At 36.2% G+C, this 18,116-nt stretch overlaps 3 protein-coding genes and 1 non-coding gene across 4 annotated transcripts; 3 read left to right on the top strand and 1 right to left on the bottom strand.

Annotated features, from left to right (window-relative positions):
- Positions 1-75: 75 nt before the first annotated feature.
- On the bottom strand, positions 76-149 carry TRNAV-CAC (transfer RNA valine (anticodon CAC)). The gene has a single exon. It is a non-coding gene; the product is annotated as a tRNA-Val (tRNA).
- A 3,120-nt stretch (positions 150-3,269) lies between these two features.
- Positions 3,270-9,256, top strand: LOC18597680 (serine/threonine-protein kinase ATG1c-like). The gene is made up of 13 exons (XM_007026835.3): positions 3,270-3,703; positions 4,629-4,746; positions 4,829-4,887; positions 5,226-5,290; positions 5,564-5,657; positions 5,745-5,825; positions 5,985-6,093; positions 6,614-6,686; positions 6,777-7,156; positions 7,297-7,658; positions 8,000-8,291; positions 8,504-8,574; positions 8,834-9,256. Exons 1-13 carry the CDS (start codon positions 3,461-3,463, stop codon positions 9,062-9,064), a joined length of 2,178 nt encoding a protein of 725 aa, XP_007026897.3. The 5' UTR covers positions 3,270-3,460; the 3' UTR covers positions 9,065-9,256.
- Positions 9,257-9,803: 547 nt separating this feature from the next.
- LOC18597679 (putative receptor protein kinase ZmPK1) lies at positions 9,804-13,090 on the top strand. The gene has a single exon (XM_018121811.2). The coding sequence runs from the start codon at positions 9,935-9,937 to the stop codon at positions 12,497-12,499; it is 2,565 nt and encodes an 854-aa protein (XP_017977300.2). The 5' UTR covers positions 9,804-9,934; the 3' UTR covers positions 12,500-13,090.
- A 1,639-nt stretch (positions 13,091-14,729) lies between these two features.
- On the top strand, positions 14,730-17,407 carry LOC18597677 (putative receptor protein kinase ZmPK1). Its single transcript, XM_018120850.2, has one exon. The coding sequence runs from the start codon at positions 14,948-14,950 to the stop codon at positions 17,375-17,377; it is 2,430 nt and encodes an 809-aa protein (XP_017976339.2). The 5' UTR covers positions 14,730-14,947; the 3' UTR covers positions 17,378-17,407.
- The last annotated feature ends 709 nt before the right edge of the window (positions 17,408-18,116 follow it).

Raw genomic sequence — 18,116 nt, 5'->3', positions numbered from 1 at the left:
CTGAAGCTTGAAGGAATTTGGAAGGTTCGAAGAAGGAGAATAATGCAGATTGAAAAATAGTAAAAATTATTCTAGTGTCTGAGCCCGGGTTCGAACCGGGGACCTCTAGTGTGTGAGACTAGCGTGATAACCAACTACACCACCCAGACACTCTTGTTCGACTAACTTTGTTGTATACTAATCAGAAAATAGAAATGATGATTGTATTTGTTTATGTACGCAAGATGTATTAACCCAAGCTTTTTTTCAAAACTACTTGATTAACTTAATTTTGCGTGCAAACAAACCAAAATTAAGCTATTTATATGAAATTTGTTATGTGAACAAGTCAATTCGGATACATGAATATGTTTTGTTTGAATTTTAAACTTGTAAGCCACCTTTTGTTTAATATACTATTAGTATTTTGTCCGCATGCTGTTGGGCCCTGGGTTCAGTTGTTCTTTCCGTCTTGTGGTGAGCACTAGTCGCCTTATCCCTATTATCGACCGTGCACTAGTAGCCTTGTTTGACCAAATTGTTCCTCCAACATTGCTACTTTGAAAAAATTAAAGTGCTCAAAACATATATATGTTTGGATATATTAGCATGGGATAGTATCAAAAGATTTTGATCCTATTATGTTAGTCTTTAGGATTAAAATAATAATTAGCAGGGCTAGTCGAAAATATTTGTATTTCATAATCATAAATAAAATTATTAGATTTATGAAAAACGAACAACTATAAAAATATTTGTCAAGTATGTTTTCATTGATCAATCACAAAAGTTCAAGGCTCTAAGACATCTAGGTACCATCATAATCTCAATCATAAATGATGCCAACTCTATTAAAAAAAAAATGATGCCAACCAAAGATTGACGAGTGTTAATTTTAAGACTCTATTGACATTTTATGAAAAATCAAAGCTTTTTAAAGTTTTGAAGAAAGTGTGATTGCAAAATTGAAACTTAAAAGAATTAATGGAAAAGCACCACTAAAAGCTTGTTTGTCCTGATTTTTTTCTAACTTAAAAGCTATTATAAAGTTCTTATGAAAAATAATAGTTTTTAAAATTAAGTTAAAGTTGTTTGGTAAATTTCTTTTTATAAGTTATAATTTTGATTAAAATTATCATAAAAGGTATTTTTTAAAAGGATAATATTATAATTATGTTTAACAAATAATGATATTTTTGAAACAAAAATTAAAATTCTCTTGCATTTTTAAAATAAGAGAAGAAAAAGCTATTCACATGAGCTTTTCCTAAAGTTTTTTTTTTAATTTTATTTAAAAAAAATTATTTTTTTAAAGAGTTTTTCAAAATTTATATTTGATTTGATTTATACTTTTAAGAGATAAATAAATTGAAAAAAAAATAATAAGGTCAAACAAGCAGTAAGAGTAGAGCTTGTAATTGAATTTGATTCAAGACAGAGAAACTTACCATGTCTTGATATTGTAATAATTGACAAATTGAGAGCTCTTTTTTTATTCATGGGTGGGTGGTGCACGATTGATCTTTATTAGTGGAGCAATTTGTCTAATTATTTCGTTAAAGAATTAGACCTAACTGTCTATACGGTTCAAGAATTCAAACCAACAGACCATGCACATATCAGCAACTTAGGCAAACAATAGGCCTAGGCCCGCACTCGGGTAGAGTTGTTTACACTTTGATTTTAACTATTTGGTTGGTGGATGTATTTTTGAACTTAAATGTAAATATGATTAATATTCAAATTTGAATGTCTTAATCTTTATCATGTATTTTGAATTCATATTATAATTAAATTAGTGATTATCCATCTATAAATACTGTCACTCTCTTTATTTGTAACACGCACATGTTTAATAATAAAAATTCTTATTTCTCTTAAAAAATTAAATAAAATAGATAAAAATCAACATGTTTATATTAATCTTCATAAAAATAAAAAATGAACAAATATTTAGAGATTACTGATGTATAATTTATATAAGAAACATACTCACAAATGTAATTGATTTATTACTCATTTTTTTAATATCTCTATTTTCCTTATTTTTTTCCCTTTACTTTGAGCTAAGCCAAACTTTAATTAGGCATTTTAGATTCTATAGATTGGGCTAATGAGATGTTATAGGTCTTACCCTAATGCTACAAGTTAACCAAGCTTAATTCTTTTTGACCATAAACTTCACGTGTAACATGACAAACTCTATCTAGACATGGTGTCAAAGAGAAGCATCGGCTTGACATCTACAACAAAAACCAAAAAATTTGAATTAGTATTTTTGTCGTATTTGCTAGCCAATTAAGGAATAATTAGGTTTAGTGATAAGATGGAAAACTAAAAATATAGAGAAAAAAATGATTGAAACATAGTTACACTTTCAAATAAAAGAGTTGCTAATTCATTTTTTATTAATAAATTACAAAAATAAAAGATTATAAAAAGATAAATTCCACTTACATTTCATTTTATTTTATTTTATTTCGCATGATACTATGTGATTTGTTTTTCTCAATTAATATCATATGGATATTTTTATTTTCAATTAGTATGGTGAATAATTTTTATTTTCATAAGGAGTTAATAGATTTAATAAGTTTGTACATGATACAAATACAATATAAATTTAAGCAAATTTGAATTTCAAGTAATTATATATTAATTTTGTTGTGGCAAACTGATTTAATTCATTAAAAGATTTATTTAATAATGTTCATGTGTTGATCAATACGTCGTTTAGATTTATTTAGTATATTGTTGGATATTCTTTTGCTTCTTATTATCGATAGAAATGAAGTGAAGAATCAAAGATTTATTTTTTCTTCAAATTAAATGATGTAAAATGAAAAATACAATATTAAGATAATAAGATATTTATTAGTAGGAAAAGAAAAAAAAATATCTTGAGCACAATGTGAGATACAGAAAAAAAAAGTGTTACCAATTAGAATTGGAATCCCAACCTCCGCAAAATTCATAAAAGCCGGAAACGTAAAATTATCCAACCAATCTCTCACCGACACGTATCAAAAGTCTGACATCGGGGCCTTTTACATCATCACCTAACCCAAAACCACCCAATCAAAACCCGCTAGTTCACTAACATCCATGGTTGCACCGTGAAACTAACCGTATGTTAAAATCCTCTCCCATGTCGAATTCCGCTTTAGCTTGGGGCTCTCCCAAAGAAGGAATCAAATCAGAAACGCTAATCCAAGATTACGTACTCGCTAATCACAATTAATAGTCTCAATAATTGAACTGATAATTATTAAACAAGGAAAGCTCCCATTAAAAATTTAATCTCACCCTCCCTTGCCTTTCCTCTCTCTTCGTCACCATGTTATCTTTACAGGGCCAATCCGAAATCCTTTAAAAATACGGGTCGAATCTTCGGAAAGATCCAAATTCCGGAATCCAATAATCTAACTATTTAAGCTTGAAAATTTCCGGCGTTGGATCCTAGGGTTTCTGTCTCTTTGTAATGGCGCAAGCGACGGGGAGGGAAAGAGTGGTAGGGAACTATATAGTAGGCCGGCAAATCGGTTCGGGTTCGTTCTCGGTTGTTTGGCATGCGAGGCACCGAGTTCATGGAACCGAAGTGGCGATAAAGGAGATCGCAATGGGTCGACTCAATAAGAAGTTGCAGGATAGTTTGATGTCGGAGATCTTTATTTTGAGGAGAATTAATCATCCTAATATTATTCGCATGCATGATATTATAGAGGTTAGTTTTTTTTTTTTTTTAAATTTTGTTTCATTGTACTATTAGTTTTTAAGGAGTTGTTTGGATGCCGAGAAAGTAGAGGAAAAAGTGGCGGAAACGGAAATATTTGAATTTATTTTAGAAATTGAGCTGTTAAGTAAGGAGGAATCTGGTAATTGAGGTGCCGTTTATTTAGATAGTAATTTCTTTTAAGGAAAATAATAAAAGAACAGAGGATTGGATTTTTTTACTGAAGATATTTTAACGAGAAGAATCTATTTTTGAGAGAATTTTTTTGTGGACTTTCCATTGAAAAAGGACTTGTTTGGTCATATGTTTGACTTATATTTGATAGAAGCAGATAATGAATGAATTAAGGAAGAGTAGAATTTGCAGTCAATCTGTTTAATGTGATTACATAAGCTTCTATTGGTTTGCAATTTGGAAGGCCAAAAATGAGTTGAAGTTTAATTTTGTTTCCCTTTGCGCTACCACAACTAATACTAAGTTGAAGCTTTGAGGAACATTGATAAATTTTGGGTAAATTTGTAGTGGTCAAGGGAAACTAAATTGAATAGCTATTAGTCACGTACGTGATTGTGAAGCTCGGTGCTGTTTTTGTTTATATCTATTGGAGCATATTTTCATCCTGCTAAAGTAGTTATATCCTGTGGTCCTTCATTCCATTTACAGCTTGGAGTGGAGTAATGGTTTCCTTAGTTGCAATTTTGCTCTATGCCTTGGATTGGCATTTTGTTATTTCTCATTAGATCTTTTGTATGTTGAGGCCATCTCACAAGTATACATTGATTTGAAATGAAAGTTATTTGAGATATTGCTGATATGCCACTGTGTCGAGTTCTTTGTAATTCTACTTGTTATATGAGCAGTAGTATAGTATTTATCTTAATGATATTTTTATTTTGGCTTGTATACATATGCGTAGGTTCCTGGAAAGATACATCTTGTATTGGAGTACTGCAAGGGGGGTGATCTTTCTATGTATATTACACGCCATGGAAGTGTCTCTGAGGCAACTGCAAAGCATTTCATGCAGCAGCTAGGTATGCTGCAAACTCTCTGTGGTTATAGGTCCCGTCTACTGAATTTTGTTCACTCAAAATTCCTTTGACCATTGTTTTTCAGCGGCTGGCCTACAAGTTCTCCGTGACAATAATCTTATACATCGGGATCTAAAGCCTCAGGTTCAGTTCATTTTGTTTGGTTCTAGTTCAAATTTTGATATAATTTTTACTTATGCATATAAGTACAGAAGCAAGCCTGCTCTAAAAGTTGTATTTTCTTTCTATAATTGTAATCAAATAGGAGTTTCATGTAAGAGATGGTGCCTTTTTTCTCTCTAAATTGGGTATGCTTTTGAACCATATTATTGGTTGTCATGAAGTTGTATATATTGGTAGATATGCATTGAAAAATAAATTCTTCATGTTGGAAGACAACCTTTGATATAAACTAGTCTTGTCCATGCTATGAAGTGTTTTGTGAATATATTCTCTTTGTAATGTTTATTGTTTTGGAACAGAATCTTCTATTATCAAGAAATGATAGCAATGCAGTTTTAAAGATTGCTGACTTTGGATTTGCAAGGTAAATGATCTAATTGTCCTGCACACTTGTTGTCTACCCTTTTTTTTCTCTCTCTTTTGGAGTTCTGTTCCAAATTGAAATTTTTTTGCATTTGTAGTCCCATTGGTGTTGTTTTGCCATTAAAATAAAGTTCATTTGTTTATGTAACCCTTAAATATGGACAGAGGGAAAACAAAAATATATCTTTAGTAATAACTGCTGTGCATGTATGTTTTTCCAATGGATTTTTTACCCATAGTCCATAGTTGGTATGTTACAGTTCTGTTTTGGCAGATCTCTGCAACCTAGGGGGCTTGCTGAAACATTGTGTGGTTCACCGCTATACATGGCTCCAGAGATAATGCAACTGCAGAAGTATGATGCAAAGGTGATAGTTACTCCCTGCCCAAGACTCGTCTTCCCTCTTCTCTATCATACTGAAATTATTGCCTACTAACCTTGACTTAATACACAGGCAGATCTCTGGAGTGTCGGTGCTATTTTATTTCAGCTCGTTACTGGGAAAACTCCATTCACTGGAAACAATCAAATACAGGTTTAATGAACTTTGAACTTTTTTTTTTTGTCTAAAGTGGTCTCTAGTGTTCTCGGAAGTTCTAACTTTAGACTTGCAATTAATCACCTGAGTTGAACTAGTGAATATATTTGTGTGCAGTTCCCTTGATCCTTTTTTTTAATATCTGGTTTTATGCAGTTACTCCAGAACATTGTGAAATCAACCGAATTGCATTTCCCTGTGGAGAACAATTATTTGACTGCTGATTGCAAAGATTTATGTCGAAAATTGCTTCGACGTAATCCAGGTATTCCACAAATTAAGATGTAAATTGCAAACTTATGCTGTAGACAATTGGATTATTTGTTGGCATGTTAGAGACCAAAGCAACTATTTTTCTGTTAGATGCTAATTAATTCTATGACAAATGAAGATTGCCAAAATTAGAGGTACATGAAAGAACACTCTAATTCCTAGGCTTTAACCTTAATCAAAATTGTGTAGTTCATGATTATTGTTCTTATCCCTTACTTTGGGCTTGCAATTTTTTGCTTTGATGTTTTAATCATGAATGACTTTAACTTTTGAATTGTTAATTGAGCTTACAAGAATTATTGTATCATAAATACTACTTCCTACATGCTAGACCATGCAAGGAAGATGATGCTGAGATAAAGCTTTAGCTGATATGTCAAGACAATGAGCAAAGAGAACGATAAGAGTCATGTTTTATTGAGCAATGCTATCAACACGTTTTGAGTGCTGAGCAGTTTTTATTTATAAACCTTCGCTAATTCTTGTTCTGCTTTTTATCCTTGTATCTGCAGTGGAACGTTTAACATTTGAAGAGTTCTTTAACCACCCATTTCTTTCTCAGGGCCAACCAGATGAGTCATTGAGGTAACTGAGGAAATGATTCTTCTCATTGTCTTGTCTTGATATACAATATCTTTCAGTTCCCTAAATTATGAAACTTTGTGGTATATTCAGGAGTCAGAGATTTTCAAGAACAGTGGCTGGTTATCCTCTGTCTGAAAGCAATCCTGTAAGGAATACTGAGGACAGCTTTCAGGAGGACTGTCTCCCTTTCTTTCTGGATGATGATTCTAGTGGTCCTGAAGGGAGCCCTTCCTCTGCAATGAAGAGGTCCTCAATGAAATCTGCTTATGGATTTTCTCCTGATGCAAAAGATGCTAGTGAAGTAACATCTAATCCTTTGAATAAAGTGGGTTTTACTTCCAAATACAGTGGTACAAGACATAAACCAGAAAATACTAGTTTTAGGCTTGAAAGTCGCAAGGTTCCAGGTGAAACTCTGCATGAACCTCAGAAATCCATGGATCAAAGATCTGTGAATACTGGTTCAAGAGGTACCAGCAATCTTATTTTGTTCCATTTCTCAAATCAGTTACATATGATCTAGTTCCCATATATCTTGCTCAAACATTGTGTTCTGAGCCTTTGTCATAACATGTCTGGTTTAACTGTCATCCTCGCATTGTTTCCACAGTTGGTGACTCACTGGAGTTGATCGACCAAGATTATGTTCTTGTGTCTGGACCTCCCATGGATGTGTCATGTTCTTCAGCTAGCACTTCCAAGCCAAACAATATCCCATACAAATCAGAGAGTCCACCTTTAATCCCCTTTACAAATAACAGCACATCAACTGCCCCTGTGCCTATTGTTGATGCCACCAACATTAACATCTGTACTGTAGGAAGCTTGGAAAGTCAGAGCTCTGCCCCTGGGACTTCTCAAGGATCAATGGATATGGGAGATGTTCTGGAACAGCCATCATCTCATTGCATGACGAGGATAAAGTCATTACAGCAGTGTGCATCTGCTATTACTGAATTAGTGCATGAAAATGTTAGTCCATAGCACATCTATTATAAGTCCATTATGCAGAGTAGTAAAATAGCATAATTGGTTCCCTCTGTTTCCCTTCATTCTTCCCCATGCTTGCATGCTTGACTGCCATGTTAACCAATGACTGGTCTGGTTTGAACTCATATTGGTATGTTTGGAACATTTGATTGGTTTCTCTTGGATGGATATATGCTCTCATAAGGCAACTAGGGGATGAATGATCTCACTGCATCTTTCTTGTGTAGACATGTTGCTAGCTAGGTTCACCTGGTATTTTCTTTGCTATGGTAAGGTTTATGGAGGTTATTTTATATGTAATGTTATCATGGTTCGTTTGATAGATTGAGGCAGGTAGACAACTTGAAGCATTCTCAATCCAGCTTGTGATTCTTGCGATTTGGAAGCAAGCATTGCATATTTGCCATGCACAGGCTGCATCAGCAATGGAAGGAAGTCCAAGCCAAGAAACGAGCAGATTGAGGAGTGGCAGCAAGAAGCATGGAACATCTGATACAGAAGAATGTCAGGATATTTTCAGCCCTGAAGGGCCAGAGGATATATCCGTAGAGATAGAGAGGGAATTTCTCCAGGAAGTTGAACATGCTGAGGAACTTGCCAAGGTTATTGAGCCTGGTATGCCTTTAATATTTATTACTGCCTCTGTCAATATTTGTTGGTCCACTTTGAAATTGCTCACAGAATGAGAAAGCAACTAAATGCATAATATAACAATTCATGGACTTTGACAATTATTGCTGATGTGAAAGTAAACAAAATTGTACCACCTTGTCTTCATTCTATAAATTTTAAGATTGTAAATTAGCATTTTCTCATCGTCATTGCAGGAAGAACAGAGATGCCTGATGCAATGGAGACAATATTTCAAGCTGCCCTTGCTTTGGGAAGGCATGGAGGGGTGAGTATTTTCTTATTGCCTTGATTCATTCAATGTGCCTAAATTGTATTTATCTACCAATTTAATTGACTGGACATTACTTTAAACCATTTGTATGAGGTGAAGGCAACAAAACATGAGAAAAGATTCGAGCCAGGATCTTTTACAATATGAAATGAAGTTTTTGATGTATTTGATAAATGCCATGAAAGTTTTCTTGAATTAAGGTGATAGAAGATGACAATGAGCTGATATTGTCCTGTCATGTGTGTCTTTGCAGGTTGATGAGCTTATGGGTAAAATGGAAAGGGCAGCTTTGTTGTATTCAAAGGCAGTGCGATTATTAGTATTTCTTCTAGTCGAAGCACCGTCCCTCATTCTCAATCCTCCATTTTCTCTCACAAACTCAGATCGGTATAGACTTCAAACTTACATTGATGTTCTTAGAAACAGGCAAGGTTATTCAAGATCCCAGAGGATGGCTCTTCTCAAGTGCAAGGAACAGCCATAGAGTCAGTTAAACATTTTTTAACCCGTCCTCCTGATGACGTACCCTGTTTTATTGTGTAAAAATATTTATTTGTACAGTTATTCTTTTGAGTAACAGGGGACTGGGGGTGTTAACCGGGGTCAAACGTACCCCGTTTGGATGTTGTAATATTCTCATTTCTGCTATGAAAGAATGATAAATGGTTAGATGTGCTATAGAGTATTAAAACTGTATAAATGGAAAATGTATGTATAATTCCAGTTTAACAGCTCTGGCATGACGGAAAAGGATGAAGCTGAAATACTCATGCTTAACTATTGAGGGTCATGGAAAGAGCGAGAGCTAATATTCTCCTGGGGAACTGGGAACTTGATCATCGCCTGAAGATGAGTTTGAAGGTGTCGGAAAGCTTCGTTAATTTGTTCTGCATAGACTTTTGAATAACTGCAATTTAGCTGAATGTTGTGTAGAACGGTGAAACAGGGGTTTTGGCTTGTCGTCAAAGGGCCAATATGATTGAACTGCGTGTGGAACAGGGAGGTGGAGTTTGTGGAATTGGCTGGTAAAGGAAATTTGGAATCATTCCAAGGGAAAGAAATTAGGTCGAGAACCACGATGCTACACGAATATAATAATTACATTATCAAGTATTGAATTAATATATATTCATTACAAACCTCATGTCAGAAGTTTCTGTTAAATTTCAGATTGAATAAAGGGAGGTTTTATCATATTTTATAAGGTTGCCTTATCTGGAATATTCAACTACCGTTTGACACAAGGCGGCTGAAAGTTAAGATGGAGACTTAGAAAGTCACCGGTGTTGGGCACCTGGACCAAGTCTCTCCTAGTCCCTTCCTTTGTGTACATAGGGGATTTCACCCTGATTTAATGGAAATACTTTTAATCTTCAAAAAAAAAAAGAAAGCCACCGGTGTTGTGGACTTGATGGTCTTTGAAGAACTCTATAGTTCACATTATGCACTTCATATAGGAGTGGCCTTTATTCAGCAATGGCAGAAGTTCCTAAGCCCAGGAGACGCAGTAGCCATGAGATCCCAAAGCTATTCATCCCTGAGTTCAACTCTTTTTCTCATTGTTATCTCTGTATGCTTCTCTTTGGCAAGTTCAAGAAATCCCAACATTCTGCCGAGAGGTTCTTCTCTGTCTGTCGAACATGACTCGGACCTGTTAATTTCTGCGGACAACACGTTTACCTGCGGCTTTTGTAGTGTTGGTGAAAATGCTTACTGTTTCTCCATTTGGTTCACCAACTCCAAAGAGAAAACGGTTGCTTGGATGGCTAACCGTGACAAACCAGTTAATGGGAAGGGCTCGAGAGTTTCTTTGCAGCAAGATGGTGCCTTTGTCTTGAAAGATGTCGATGGCTCCACCACGTGGGAGACCAACACCAGCAGCACAGATGTTCAGAAGGCGGAGCTTTTGGATAATGGAAATCTTGTTCTTATGGACTCATCTGGTAAAATTCTTTGGCAGAGCTTTGATTTCCCTACGGATACACTTCTTCCTCAACAACTCTTTACCAAGAGTAAGAAGTTGATTTCTAAGTTAAGAGGAGGAAATTATGCTACTGGATATTTCCATTTTCTTTTTGATAATGACAATGTCTTGAGATTGATGTATGATGGGCCTGATGTTTCAAGCGTGTATTGGCCTAATATTGACACGAATGTGTTAACAAATGGGAGAACAAACTTTAACAGTACAAGAATTGCTATTTTAGATGACATGGGCAGGTTTTTCTCAAGTGATTGGATGCAGTTCAATGCTTCTGACTCAGGTTCTGGGATCAAGAGGAGGCTGACAATGGACCACGATGGAAACCTCAGGCTCTATAGCTTGAATAATGGGACAGGATTATGGACCGTCTCATGGAAAGCTGTCATGCAACAGTGTTTAGTGCATGGGCTTTGTGGGAGGAATGGGATGTGTATCTATGCTCCAGAACCAAAGTGCTCATGTCCTCCAGGATATGAGATGGATGACCCAAGTAATTGGAACAAAGGTTGCAAGCCTAGGTTCACTAGAAGCTGTTCACACTCCCAACAGGTGAGGTTCGTGAAGATTCAACATGCGGATTTCTATGGATTTGATTCCTCTTCCCTTACAAATATATCATTAGAATCTTGCCAGACGAAATGCTTGGAAGATTGCCGGTGTCAAGCATTTGGCTACAAGCTATCAGGGGATGCGAAATGTTACATCAAAATTGAACTTTTCAATGGCCACCAGTCTGCAAGTTTCCCAAGTGACATATATTTAAAATTGCCTTTGAGTATAGAAACATCAGAACCAATTGTTCTCAATGACACCAATCGTATATGCAATTCAAGTGAATCTACAATAACTATAGGGGCTTCTTCTTCTATGTATGGAACTGGAGGTAAAAGGGTGAGATGGGTGTATCTATACTCGTTTGCCTCTGTCATTGGTGCCATTGAAATGCTCTTCATAATGTCAAGTTGGTGGCTTCTTTTCAGAAGACGTGATGTGCACGCTGTTGTGGAGGAAGGATATCGTGTGATATCTAGTCAATTTATGAAGTTCACTTATATCGAACTCAAGAAGGCAACCAAGAACTTCAGGGAAGAGTTGGGTCAAGGAGCCTCCGGAGCTGTATTTAAGGGTGTCTTGGCGGACGAAAGGGTGGTGGCTGTCAAGAAACTGGAAAATGCGTATCAAATGGAGGAAGTTTTTCGGGCAGAAGTGAGCACAATCGGAAAGATCAACCACATGAACCTTGTGAGGATGTGGGGATTTTGTTCAGAATCCAGACATAGACTCTTGGTCTATGAGTACGTGGAAAATAAGTCTTTGGACAAACTTCTTTTTGCAGAAAATATTCTTGGATGGAAAGAGAGATTTAAAATTGCCCTGGGGTCAGCAAAAGGTTTGGCTTATCTTCACCATGAGTGCCTCGAATGGGTTATACACTGTGACGTGAAACCTGAAAATATACTTCTGGATGGTGACTTTGAACCTAAGATTTCAGATTTTGGACTAGCAAAGTTGTCTCAAAGAGGCCGCAAGAATTCTGAATTCTCTCGAATTCGAGGAACAAAAGGTTATATGGCTCCTGAGTGGGCATTAAACCTTCCTATCACAGCAAAAGTAGATGTATATGGTTATGGGGTCGTGATTCTGGAGTTAGTGAAAGGCATTCGACTCTCCAATTGGGTGGAGGAGGATGGCGAGGGACAGGAAACCGAGTTGACGAGATTTGTCAGAGTAATCAAAGGAAAAGGTCAGAGTGAAGAGACAGCCTGGATAGAGGATGCAGTGGACACAAGATTGAATGGACAATTCAGTAGAATCCAAGCAGCAAAAATGATTGAAATTGGAATTTCTTGTGTGGAGGAAGATAGAAACAAGAGACCAACAATGGATTCCATAGTCCAAGCTCTAATGGAATGTGAAGACGTTAGTCGGATATAAACTCCAGAGAATGGTAGTGCCATTTGAGTTATAAATCTCTTTTCTACCTTTGGTTTTACTTTTAGCTATCAGCTACCAATAGCTTTTGGGTTGATGGTTGTGCAGGAGAATTTATAGTTGGATGAGTGCTTTATTGTGCTTTTGTTTTTTTTTTTTTTTTATATATTTGCAAGTTTCCAAGAAACCTTTTTCGTTATTATCATTCAGAATTATCAATCAGATAATTTTACCCAACTTTTTATCCAAACATTTTCATACTTTTGATCTAATTGCCATTGCCAATCATTGCATAACACACTGCACAGCCTTTATTCTGAGATGTTAAAATGGTATAAGTGGTAAATGAACATATAACTCAACTTCAACAACTTGGACCATTTGAAGGTAAAGAGTAGTCATGTCCTTAGTTTGCATAGGCAGAGGACTTTCTGCCCGTGGGAGCTGTCAATGCTTGTACAGAAGAGAGGCACTTTGGCTGCAGTGGGATGATCATGGCCTGCATCTCGGACCCTTTTTCTTTTTGCTTGGAAGCAGGCCCTCTAGTTCACTGGGTGTGTGTGTTTGATCTTATCGGCAACAAGAGGCGGAGTCAAGAAGGTGACGGTCATCATATCTTAATTTTTAATTTTTTTATTATATGTATAAAACTTAATATATACAATATGATTATTTTTATAATTATTTTTTAATCACTTTTTATGTAAAATTCTAAATTTACCATTAGTGATGAATGGTTTTATATTTTTTTCTCTCACATGGAAAGTCAATGGCAAGGGTATGTCCTGCAATGAGCTAACTTGTATAAAAAAAAAAAAAATTGATTTGCATGAATCATGATTGAAAAGCTGCACGTTTAGAAGTCTTCATCAGAGGTTATCATGAATGTATTCAAAGGCAGAATGTTTGATGGTCTTACTTCATATTGTGAAAGCACCATCCCTGGTTCCCAAACCTATATATGATGTGAATGCTAGGTCCTATAATGTGAATGTTCTGAGAAAGACTAGAGGACTGAGGAGCCAAAAGCCTTCCTAGCCTAAGATTAGAAATTACGAATTTTTCAAAATTTAATTTATATAAATGATTTTCAGCTAATTTTTTGAGAATTAGTTGATCATTAATTTATTACTTTCACTATGTAATTTCGAGGTTTTTTTCAATTATTATTCTGTTTCTTTGCTTGGTTTAAATCTCTATTTAGTTTATTATTTTTTTTAATTTTTTAAATAAAAACACGATGAAATGAATGATTATTTATTTTATTTAATTAGTAGATTCTTTGAGTTAGACTGTAAGAGAAGCTAGCTTATGGACTATTTTTCTATAATACTAAATGATATAACAAAATGACAATTGAATGTCCATACATTTCATATAAACATAATCAAATTTAATTCTTTCCAAATCAATTCAGTATAAAAGTATAACCTAATTAAACCTTTTTATTATCCATGCTTGCTAGCAAGTAGCATAGGTAATATTTACAGTGAATGCAATGTTAATATTGTTATGCTATTCACTGGTAAAATGCCCGAGGGCTGTTGCAGGGCAATTGGAAAGTTACATGTCATTAGAGATTATTGATATTCATATAGAACTCGGGAAACGATGAAGCTGAAAAAGTTTATGTTTCAAAAGAGAGAGAGCCAGTGCATATTCTCTCAGGGGAACTGGGAACTTGATCGTCATGAAAGATGAATTTGAAGGTATCGAAAGCTCTGGTTAACTTGTTCTTATTAATTTGTGGTGGCTGATGCAGGCGACAATCAACATCTTCATCTCGTATGCTTTTGTTAGAAAATTCGATACTTCAAATTTTGGAATAACTGGGTGAAACTGAGGTTTTGGATTTCCGTTACGTAAGGGACAACGTGATTGAATTGCGTGTGGAACAGGGAGGTGGAGCTTGGGGAATCGGCGGGTAAGGGAAATTTGGAATGATACCCAAAGAAAGAGGTTAGGTCGAGAACCATGACAATACACTAGTAAACCATGATTGACTAACGGGAGATTTATCATTTAATAAGGTTGATTGTTGGAAAAATGGTCCTCATAAAACAGGGATGAGGAAGGGACAATACGATTGAATTGCGTGTGAAACAGGGATGTTTACCTGGAACTATCAAGTATTGAATTAATATATATTCATTAAACCTCATCAAATCAGAAAGTTCTGATAAATTTCAGATTGGACAACGGGAGATTCATCATTTTTTAAGGTTGATTGTTGGAAAAATGGTCCTCATAAAACAACTGCCCGTCGCCTCATGAAAAAGACCTGGAATATTCAATATGCTTGCTTGATTTGGGATATTCAACTACAGCATTGACACAAGGCCGCCGAAATTTAAAATGGGAACTTAAAAGTCACCGGTGTTGTGGACTTAGTGGTCTTCCAAGAACTCTAGTTCACATTATAGAATCCTAAACCCAAGAGGGGCAGTAGCCATGAGATCCCAACGCTTAACATCCCAGAGTTCAACTCTTTTTCTTGTTGCTATCTCTCTATGCTTCTCTTTGTCAAGTTCGAGAAACCCCAACATTTTGCAGAGAGGTTCCTCTTTGTCTGTCGAAGATGACTCAGACATGTTAACTTCTGCAGACAACACGTTTACTTGTGGCTTTTACAATGTTGGTGAAAATGCTTACTACTTCTCAATTTGGTTCACCAACTCTAAGGAGAAAACGGTTGTTTGGATGGCTAACCGCGACAAACCCGTTAATGGGAAGGGCTCGAGAGTTTCTCTACTGCGAGATGGTGCCCTTGTCTTGAAAGATGTCGATGGCTCCACCACATGGGAGACCAACACCAGCAGCACGGATGTTCAAAAGGCGGAGCTTTTGGATAATGGAAATCTTGTTCTTAAAGACTCAACTGGTAAAATTCTTTGGCAAAGCTTTGATTTCCCAACAGATACACTTCTTCCTCACCAACTCTTTACCAAGAGTAAGAAGTTGATTTCCAGGTTAGGAAGAGGAAATTATGCTGCTGGATATTTCCTTTTTTTTTTTGATACTGATAATGTCTTGAGATTGATGTATGATGGGCCTGATATTTCAAGCGTGTATTGGCCTAATATTGACTTGAATGTGTTTCAAAATGGGAGAACAAACTATAACAGTACTAAAATTGCCGTTTTAGATGACATGGGGAGGTTTTTGTCAAGTGATAGGTTGGATTTCAATGCTTCTGATTGGGGTTTTGGGATCAAGAGGAGGCTGACAATTGACTACGATGGTAACCTCAGGCTCTATAGCCTGAATAATCGCACAGGATTATGGATTATCTCATGGAAAGCTGTTATGCAGCATTGTTTAGTGCATGGGCTTTGTGGGAGGAACGGGATTTGTGTTTATACACCAGAAACGAAGTGCTCATGTCCTCCTGGATATGAGATGGCTGACCCAAGTAATTGGAGCAAGGGCTGTAAGCCTATGTTCAGTGCAATCTGTTCACACTCCCAGCAGGTGAGATTCGTGAAACTTCAACATGTGGACTTCTATGGATTTGATTCCTCTTACACTACAGAAATATCATTTGATTCTTGCAAAAAGAAATGCTTGGAAGATTGCCAGTGTCAAGCATTTAGCTACAGGCTATCAGGGGAAGGGAGATGTTACACTAAAGTTGAACTTTTCAATGGCTACCAGTCTCCAAATTTCTCAGGTAACATATATTTAAAATTGCCTTTGAGTATAGAATCATCAGAAGACATCATTCTCAATGGCACTAATTATATATGCAATTCAAGTGAATCTATAATGAAGATAGGGATTTCTTCTATGTATGGAATCGGAGGTAAAAGGATGAGATGGGTATATCTATACTCGTTTGCCTCTGCCATTGGTTTGATTGAAATGCTCCTTATAGTGTCAAGTTGGTGGCTTCTTATCAGAAGACGTGGTGTGCAAGCTGTGGTGGAAGAAGGATATCGTGTGATATCTAGGCAATTTATGAAGTTCACCTATATGGAACTCAAGAAGGCAACCAAGAACTTTAAGGAAGAGTTGGGTAAAGGAGCCTCCGGAGCTGTATTTAAGGGTGTCTTGGCGGACGAAAGGGTGGTGGCTGTCAAGAAACTGGGAGGTGCGTATCAAATGGAGGAAGTTTTTCAAGCAGAAGTGAGCACAATCGGCAAGATCAACCACATGAACCTTGTGAGAATGTGGGGATTTTGTTCAGAATCCAGACACAGACTCCTAGTCTACGAGTACGTGGAAAATAAGTCCTTGGACAAACTTCTTTTTACAGAAAATTTTCTTGGATGGAAAGAGAGATTTAAAGTTGCCGTAGGGACAGCAAAAGGTTTAGCCTATCTTCACCATGAGTGCCTAGAATGGGTCATACACTGTGATGTGAAACCTGAAAATATACTTCTGGATGGTGAATTTGAACCTAAGATTTCAGATTTTGGATTAGCAAAATTGTCTCAAAGGGGCCACAAGAATTCTGAATTCTCTCGAATTCGAGGAACAAAAGGTTACATGGCTCCTGAGTGGGCATTAAACCTTCCTATCACAGCAAAAGTTGATGTGTATAGTTACGGAGTCGTGATTCTAGAGTTGGTGAAAGGCATTCGGCTCTCCAATTGGGTAGTCGAGGATGGCGAGGAGCAAGAAACTGAGTTGACGAGGTTTGTCAGGGTAACCAAAAGAAAAATTCAAAGTGAAGAGGCGGCTTGGATGGAGGATGCAGTGGACACAAGATTGAATGGAGAATTCAGCAAAATCCAAGCAGCAAAAATGGTTGAAATTGGAATTTCTTGTGTGGAGGAAGACAGAAGCAAGAGACCAACAATGGATTCTATAGTCCAAGCTCTAATGGCATGTGAAGATGTTAATCAGATCCACACTCCAGAGAATGGCAGTGCCATTTGAGCTATAAATCTCATATTTACCTTAAGTTTTCCTTTTAGCTATCAAGTATCAATGATTTTGTGTATAGATTACACTATATCCTAAGAGCTAGAATAACTTCTGCGATTATAGCGCAGAGAGTAAAAATGCTTTGCTGTAATCCGTAACACAACTTGGCTTGTAGCAAAGAATGCAAAACTAAAGTACTTAATTCAGCATTTAATTGTTGAAAAATAATTTTAGAAAAACCAAAAATATAAAGAAAGAAACAAACTAGCATATCGTTTTCTAGTACTCAAGAATAAAATGATATCACAAATAGGCTAGCATTTAGCAACTTATTCCAGTATAAGAGGAATCAAATATCTAACCATGACAAAAAAAAATCTAAACAACCCAATGTCAATTGACAGAAATCTGATGCCGATTTCCTTGTACGATCAATATACAAAGCTTACGTCCTGTTTCCTTCAATGATCAAATTACAATGGCTAGGGGTAGGATGGAATGCTATTCGAAAGAGTGAAAGTGGGGTGCTAGGTTAGTCATTGAGGTGAAGGAAACTGGTCGAGGACCATGACGCTTATGGCTACAACAATAGAATCTTAAGTTGGTGGTTGCAACTTAACATAGGTTAGTCTTTTGATGATATGAACGTCAATACGAAACTTGCTTGATATTCATGTAGATCCCAAGAAAGGATGAAGCTGAAAATGCTATGCATCACTATAGCAACGGGTCATTGAAAGATAGAAGAGCC

Source organism: Theobroma cacao, chromosome 5 (assembly GCF_053813885.1).
Source record: "Theobroma cacao isolate CCN51 chromosome 5, ASM5381388v1, whole genome shotgun sequence".
In the NCBI taxonomy this organism is placed as follows: Eukaryota; Viridiplantae; Streptophyta; class Magnoliopsida; order Malvales; family Malvaceae; genus Theobroma; species Theobroma cacao.
The sequence above is the reverse complement of the archived record's forward strand: the minus strand, read 5'-3'. Positions and strand labels throughout refer to the sequence as shown.